The sequence below is a fragment of the Salvelinus namaycush genome, chromosome 1 (genome assembly GCF_016432855.1).
Source record: "Salvelinus namaycush isolate Seneca chromosome 1, SaNama_1.0, whole genome shotgun sequence".
NCBI classification, from domain to species: domain Eukaryota; kingdom Metazoa; phylum Chordata; class Actinopteri; order Salmoniformes; family Salmonidae; genus Salvelinus; species Salvelinus namaycush.
The window spans coordinates 76,749,669-76,758,119 of NC_052307.1; the positions used below are offsets into that span (position 1 = coordinate 76,749,669).

At 43.9% G+C, this 8,451-nt stretch overlaps 1 protein-coding gene across 1 annotated transcript in view; it reads left to right on the plus strand.

Moving 5' to 3' along the window:
* The window catches only part of LOC120049221 (transcription factor SOX-6-like), a 202,846-nt gene that overhangs the window by 180,132 nt on the left and 14,263 nt on the right, over positions 1 to 8,451 (plus strand). The window contains exon 14 of the mRNA XM_038995460.1: positions 2,445 to 2,550. Within this exon, the coding sequence (XP_038851388.1) occupies positions 2,445 to 2,550 (106 nt within the window). The remainder of the gene's footprint in view (positions 1 to 2,444; positions 2,551 to 8,451) is intronic.

The following is an 8,451-nucleotide window of genomic DNA, read 5'->3' on the forward strand; positions in this document are numbered from 1 at the left end:
CAAACATTATAGGCCAATGTAACAATGATTGCTGATGTATCATCAGACTGTACAGAGTTTAATTATATTTAATGATGTGGAGGTAATAAGGGCTTAATTCAATAAGCCGACGTGTTCAACACTGGTCCCAGCTGACTGGTGCACTAGCTGATGTTCCCTCTGTGTGATCACTGGGACTTTGTGGTGGAGAAAGGAGAAGTTTAGCGCTGAGCTAGTTGTTAATGAAAGTCTTTGATGGATGGCTCCTGTTACTCATCCCCTCAGCCCAACATGATGCTTAATGATCATGAGTTTATAAAAGGCCTTGATTGATCAGGAGGGGCCAGTGGAGTGCAGGGGGGCAGGGGGGGGGGGGGGGGGGGGGATAGTAGACGGCTAATTTATTACACAGTTCCCCCAGAATGCTGAGTCCTCCCAGGCCCTCCCAGCAGAGAGGAGAGGACTGTCCATGTAGCATCCCATCCCAGGCCGCCATTGCCCGTCTGACTAATCGCACATCCGTCAATTTGTCATCGGGCCGCTAGCCTCTTTCATTAAGTGCAATAATGTGGCTGGGTGATGAATACAGCAGTGTGTGTCGCTTCACACGGAGCGTGGCGCTGGGAAGGCATATCTTATCTTTACAAAGCGCCTTCTGCCCAGCGGGGACCAGCGCATATGTCATAATTAGAAAACACTTAAGTTAGCAAAGCCAAGGCAGATAGGCAGCCTCTAATCACAGGCCATAAGCAGGTGGTGGTTAATTGTAGATCAGAATCACTCAGATGTTGATACATAATGATGGCTCCTTGAAGCATGATGGTAAATTGCAGCACTCTCACTGTCTTTCACACACAGAGACACGCACACAGAGACACACACAGAGACACACACACACAGGGACACACACAGAGAGAGACATACTCTCTCTTTTTGAGGAATAGTTCTTGAATAAATAAAATGCCTCAGGATGATGGAGAAGACTTGAAGTGGAATTCAAATGTCTCAATTTGTCTTCTTGTCATCCTTTTCAGGTCTTATTGGCCAATCAAAGGGAAACTGAAAGAGGAAAAACATTTCAGTAAATTGACAATGGATCTTTTTTTGACAAATAATTATTTTGGGACAATGGATTTTTTTTCTCTGAGAAATGAATGAACAACTGTCTGTTTTTTTCTGGAAGTAATGCTTTTGATCAGGATGTTCTATGAAACTAAATCAAACAGCATTGTATTGCAAGTGATGTTCTGTATTAACCTCCAGTGACTGAAGTATAATGGTACATTATATTTTCTCTGATAGGAGAGAGGTATACAAGCTCCCATGTGGGTGGAAAAACAAGAACACAAACAAAAGAGTGAAAGCCCAGAGAACAGTGAAAGATGAATGTGTGTGTTGGTGTCGGTGTCTGTGTGTGTGTGTGTGGCAGGGGAGCTGTTAGCATTGTATAGGGAGCCCACCTGAGTGTCTGTTCAAACTGCGTGTGATAGGCAACCTCAGAAAAGACACAGGAAGAGGAGGGGTACACATAGTGCACCTTTGGCAGAGATAGAATGCTCACCCTGGGAGTAAAACAAACGCTCTCGGCTGAACCCTGGCAACATGCCTGCTTTTAGTGTCTTCCAGGCCAATCCGAGGGGGAGAGATTATTTGTGTCATGCCGAGTCAGTGTCCATCTCCTACTTGAGTCCTTAAAGAGGAAGACAGCCCTGTGCTAATGCCCTGCGCATTCACTGCCGAACTAGGTCATTTAACAATGGAATGAGCAGCAGTCGGCACTCTCCCCCTGCATAATACATTAAGTGTAATGTGCAGCAACTATTCAGAGGGCCCCGAAAGCTGTTATTTTATTCTGTAAATGCACACGGACATGACGTTTAACATTGTCACAGGCGAGCTGAATGAACGGGTTTCATTGTGCGTCAAGTACAACATGATGCCAAGTTTAATCTGAGCGACATGACAAAAGGGAGAACACGGTGTGTTCTATAAAGCATGAGCCCTAAATACGTGATGGCTGCTGAGCTCTGGGCGCTAGCACCAGACAGACAGGGGGATGTACAGCAAAGATTACAGAGAGAAAACCTGAGCGCTGCAAAGAGAGGGCCCCAGTCCCTATTGTGTGCTCGGGATCACAAACTATTCCTCTGTAACTCTATTTACAGCACCCCTGGCTCCTACTGTCTCTACCTCCCTCCCTCCTGTCATACATTATATCATCTGCTGAATGCAGGCAGGGATGTTAAAGGCAAGCTCAATCCACTTCCATCTTGTCAAAGGAGCGGCTCTACAATAGAGCTAGCAGTTATTTCAAAGAGATAATGTGTTTCAGAAATGACTCATTCAGTTATTCTACTGATCAGCTATTCTCTTGATATGGAAAGAGATGTACTGTATATGCAGCAGTCTGTTCAGGTTCTTCATTGTCTCTCTCTGTCTTTCCTCTCTGTTTCTGTGTACTGTAGGAGCGGGCACACTTTGAGAGCCTTGGTCACCATCTTAGCAAACTGGGCGAGGATGGCAAAATTGGCCACAGAGTCATCGACCTCACCAGGCCAGAGGATCTGGATGGTAAGTACAGACTTCTCTCCTATAGTTTTCCCTTTTCCCATGCTGAAAAGCCATCCAGTCACTTCTATATAACAGTGAATTATTCAGACTGCTGCCTGCATCCCCCCCAGTGCACAGTGTGCTCCTATAGTGGACCAGAGAGAGGTGAGGGCTGCCAGAGCAGTAGACCAGGGGGAGCTGGGTTGGGGGGATAGTGGTGTTTGAAGGCACCCACCGCTCCCTGGTTTTCACAGGTAAGTGAGGGGAGGACAGGGTGCCTGAGGACAAAGCTGGCCCTTCTCCAGGCCTGGCCCCGGCTGCCGCTGCACTTGTTTGAGGTCCTGGGCACAGAGGTGTAAATTCGTGTAGCACCCATGTGACAAAGCGTCATCTCCCTTTGTGGGCCTGGAGCGTAAACAGTGGCGAGGAATGCCTCGATGCGCCAATGTTTGTCTGACGTAAATATTTGTGTCAGTTTCCATGGCACTTCAGAGCCCCGAGCAGAGGGAAAATGAATCAGGCTCACCTTTAATAGCTGCAACATTCTCAAGATGGAGGGAGAGATATTTCTCAAGACAATACAAGAGCACTCGCCTCTTTAAGATCCCTTCTAAACGCCCTTTTAAAACATTTCCCACCAATTTCCCCATTTCCCAACATTCCCAACAAAATAATTACAACACACAACGTTTCACAAATTGTATGGTCTACCTCACATAAACCTGCTTGTTGACAAAGTCAAAGAACTGAAACATAAATGAGTTGTCTTGTCTGCTTTCACATCACACCCATAAATTCAGGATTAGAGGTGCAGTTAGTGGCCATAGAGGGATAGTTCCCACGTCGTCAACCGCAGCAGACTCTGTCCCACCCCTCTGGCCCTCAGGGCAGATGTTCTCTAGGTCCTCAGCCTCTCCCAGTTACCCCAGTGGGAACCTTTCTTCTGTGGCTACTGTGGAGTCAGGACAGGAGCAAGGCGCGCACCAGCCCCTGTCGTCAGGGATCAGTTGTGCCCTTTTATGTCCTATGCAGGGCAGAGGGAAAGGCTAGCGCCAGATGCCTCTGGGAAGTGAGTTCCCAGCAGGCTGTGGATTAGGAGGAGGCAGGGAGGAGAGGAGAGGCAGGGCCCACGGAGGTCCTCTTCCCAGGGGGAGAGAGAGAGTGGTGGCTAGAAGCCAGAGACATGCACATAGCTCACCAACACAGTCACCATTTAATCTATCTCCACAAATATATCTGTCTGTTTCAACAGCACCGCCAGATGAATGATGAGAACAGGGTTTTAACATGATGCCCACCACATTAAAGCCTGTTTTTACAACCGCAATCTGTTTACTTTGGAGAACAAGATCCGTGTTTACTTTTGAGGTTCTTGTTTGGAGGCATTATGTTGAGCAAATCTAAGAAAAGAGATGTTTACTATGACAATGGATAGGATATAACAATTATAATAAGATTACTATTATCATTTCCAAATAATTCATAGCTGTCAACAGCATTTTCAACCGCTTACCCGGTTGAGTGATTCCTTGAGGGAGAGCCAGGTACCACATGTAAATATGGTTCATTATTTTAAAGCAGGGACTTGTTAGTGTACTGCAGATACCTTTCTGCCCCCCAACATGAGGAAAACTACTGGTAGTATCTGAATATACCTGAACAGGCTGTAGCTGCTACCTAGTGACTGTAGGTCTGTCAGGGCAGGGGTCAATCTCCCTGCAGAGGAGAGACAGTGTTATTCAGAAGACCACTGTACAGAAGGCCTCGCTGCAGTTCACAGAAAGCTTTAGGTTGCTTAAACTAATATTTGCAAAGCATGCAGCAACCAAATTAACAGCTGCCAAAGTTCTAACGAGGGCCATTGGAAAATAGTGGCGTGGTATGAGAATAGATAGAATTTCCTTCATTTTGGAAAGCCACGAGCCACATGCATCAGCTCACCGCAAAGTCATTAGGTCTTTTTAAGCTCAGATGAAAAACATGAACAAATACCACAAAAGGCCTCAACCCAGCCTCTTTGTTCATTCACATATGGCTTGGTAGAAGTAGAATGACACGCGGGTTGTGTGTTTATCTAAAGCGCCTCCGCCAGAAAGGGTCCTGGGAGAACAAAGGGGGCGTTGAGAGATGCAGGGAGGCAGGAAACAGAGTTCATCGGAACGCACAGCACAATATCAGCCAAGGAGAAATAAGCAAGGCAGCTTGGCTAAGTGGAAATATGCTAATAGACTCCTTATGGGATAGGAGGAACAGTAGTGTTGTACTTTTGTTGTACAGTAACAGACAGTGATGTTGTGTTTATTTGTCTTGGTAGCTCAGAGCTGTTTTTCAGTTTATTATCAGATGATTGTTTTGAGAGGTTTATGTTGTTGTTTTCCTTCCTAACCAGAGGTTCATGTTGTTGTTTTCCTTCCTAACCAGAGGTTCATGTTGTTGTTTTCCTTCCTAACCAGAGGTTTATGTTGTTGTTTTCCTTCCTAACCAGAGGTTCATGTTGTTGTTTTCCTTCCTAACCAGAGGTTCATGTTGTTGTTTTCCTTCCTAACCAGAGGTTCATGTTGTTGTTTTCCTTCCTAACCAGAGGTTCATGTTGTTGTTTTCCTTCCTAACCAGAGGTCCATGTTGTTGTTTTCCTTCCTAACCAGAGGTTCATGTTGTTGTTTTCCTTCCTAACCAGAGGTTCATGTTGTTGTTTTCCTTCCTAACCAGAGGTTCATGTTGTTGTTTTCCTTCCTAACCAGAGGTTCATGTTGTTGTTTTCCTTCCTAACCAGAGGTTCATGTTGTTGTTTTCCTTCCTAACCAGAGGTTCATGTTGTTGTTTTCCTTCCTAACCAGAGGTTCATGTTGTTGTTTTCCTTCCTAACCAGAGGTTCATGTTGTTGTTTTCCTTCCTAACCAGAGGTTCATGTTGTTGTTTTCCTTCCTAACCAGAGGTTCATGTTGTTGTTTTCCTTCCTAACCAGAGGTTCATGTTGTTGTTTTCCTTCCTAACCAGAGGTTCATGTTGTTGTTTTCCTTCCTAACCAGAGGTTCATGTTGTTGTTTTCCTTCCTAACCAGAGGTTTATGTTGTTGTTTTCCTTCCTAACCAGAGGTCCATGTTGTTGTTTTCCTTCCTAACCAGAGGTCCATGTTGTTGTTTTCCTTCCTAACCAGAGGTCCATGTTGTTGTTTTCCTTCCTAACCAGAGGTTCATGTTGTTGTTTTCCTTCCTAACCAGAGGTCCATGTTGTTGTTTTCCTTCCTAACCAGAGGTTTATGTTGTTGTTTTCCTTCCTAACCAGAGGTCCATGTTGTTGTTTTCCTTCCTAACCAGAGGTTCATGTTGTTGTTTTCCTTCCTAACCAGAGGTTTATGTTGTTGTTTTCCTTCCTAACCAGAGGTTTATGTTGTTGTTTTCCTTCCTAACCAGAGGTTCATGTTGTTGTTTTCCTTCCTAACCAGAGGTTTATGTTGTTGTTTTCCTTCCTAACCAGAGGTTCATGTTGTTGTTTTCCTTCCTAACCAGAGGTTCATGTTGTTGTTTTCCTTCCTAACCAGAGGTTCATGTTGTTGTTTTCCTTCCTAACCAGAGGTCCATGTTGTTGTTTTCCTTCCTAACCAGAGGTTCATGTTGTTGTTTTCCTTCCTAACCAGAGGTTTATATTGTTGTTTTCCTTCCTAACCAGAGGTTCATGTTGTTGTTTTCCTTCCTAACCAGAGGTTCATGTTGTTGTTTTCCTTCCTAACCAGAGGTCCATGTTGTTGTTTTCCTTCCTAACCAGAGGTTCATGTTGTTGTTTTCCTTCCTAACCAGAGGTTCATGTTGTTGTTTTCCTTCCTAACCAGAGGTTCATGTTGTTGTTTTCCTTCCTAACCAGAGGTTCATGTTGTTGTTTTCCTTCCTAACCAGAGGTTCATGTTGTTGTTTTCCTTCCTAACCAGAGGTCCATGTTGTTGTTTTCCTTCCTAACCAGAGGTTTATGTTGTTGTTTTCCTTCCTAACCAGAGGTCCATGTTGTTGTTTTCCTTCCTAACCAGAGGTTCATGTTGTTGTTTTCCTTCCTAACCAGAGGTCCATGTTGTTGTTTTCCTTCCTAACCAGAGGTTCATGTTGTTGTTTTCCTTCCTAACCAGAGGTCCATGTTGTTGTTTTCCTTCCTAACCAGAGGTCCATGTTGTTGTTTTCCTTCCTAACCAGAGGTTCATGTTGTTGTTTTCCTTCCTAACCAGAGGTCCATGTTGTTGTTTTCCTTCCTAACCAGAGGTTCATGTTGTTGTTTTCCTTCCTAACCAGAGGTTCATGTTGTTGTTTTCCTTCCTAACCAGAGGTTCATGTTGTTGTTTTCCTTCCTAACCAGAGGTTCATGTTGTTGTTTTCCTTCCTAACCAGAGGTCCATGTTGTTGTTTTCCTTCCTAACCAGAGGTTCATGTTGTTGTTTTCCTTCCTAACCAGAGGTTCATGTTGTTGTTTTCCTTCCTAACCAGAGGTTCATGTTGTTGTTTTCCTTCCTAACCAGAGGTTCATGTTGTTGTTTTCCTTCCTAACCAGAGGTCCATGTTGTTGTTTTCCTTCCTAACCAGAGGTTCATGTTGTTGTTTTCCTTCCTAACCAGAGGTTCATGTTGTTGTTTTCCTTCCTAACCAGAGGTTTATGTTGTTGTTTTCCTTCCTAACCAGAGGTTCATGTTGTTGTTTTCCTTCCTAACCAGAGGTTTATGTTGTTGTTTTCCTTCCTAACCAGAGGTTCATGTTGTTGTTTTCCTTCCTAACCAGAGGTTCATGTTGTTGTTTTCCTTCCTAACCAGAGGTTCATGTTGTTGTTTTCCTTCCTAACCAGAGGTTCATGTTGTTGTTTTCCTTCCTAACCAGAGGTCCATGTTGTTGTTTTCCTTCCTAACCAGAGGTTTATGTTGTTGTTTTCCTTCCTAACCAGAGGTTCATGTTGTTGTTTTCCTTCCTAACCAGAGGTCCATGTTGTTGTTTTCCTTCCTAACCAGAGGTTCATGTTGTTGTTTTCCTTCCTAACCAGAGGTTCATGTTGTTGTTTTCCTTCCTAACCAGAGGTTCATGTTGTTGTTTTCCTTCCTAACCAGAGGTCCATGTTGTTGTTTTCCTTCCTAACCAGAGGTTAATGTTGTTGTTTTCCTTCCTAACCAGAGGTTCATGTTGTTGTTTTCCTTCCTAACCAGAGGTTCATGTTGTTGTTTTCCTTCCTAACCAGAGGTTCATGTTGTTGTTTTCCTTCCTAACCAGAGGTTCATGTTGTTGTTTTCCTTCCTAACCAGAGGTTCATGTGAATTATAGGCTGACTTTTATTGCCTTGAATGTTCCCATAGGAGGCTATTTGTTTGAGCTCAAACTAGGTGGTTTAGACATGAGACCATATCAGTTACAACGGTAATGTATTAGATCAATTAGGGTGTCCCTTTTTGAAGTTGGTTGATTCCCAAAACAATGAATTCAAATGGTTTTTGATGAAGGGATAAAACATTCCATTTGCAAACATTTACTTGATTCAGACAATTCAGACAATTCCCTTTATACAGTTCACGTTTGATTTCCAATAGTTCTGTTTGAATCATATAGGACTATCCTTGGAGATTAGTTTGCGTGTGCCCGTGTGCTTGTGTGTGTCATTCCCATAGTCTGTTAGGACGAGTTGGTTTTGCATGTCAGCCCAGGTTGCCCAGGTTTTATTGATTCATTCTGGAATAGTGAGATGTGAACAGGAATGCCCCTTGCCCCACTTTAAGGCTGATGGCATGCGAGAGGAGATGGAGGAGACAAAAGTAAGAGCTATTCTGTAGCATGCAAGTGCCAACCTGTCAGCTTTTAGTTCCTTTACACACACACAGAAATAGAAGAATTCAAAGCATCCAACTGGCATGTTATTGTTTAATTAGCGGACTATGAACCACGGCTTGAATAGAGGCACTGA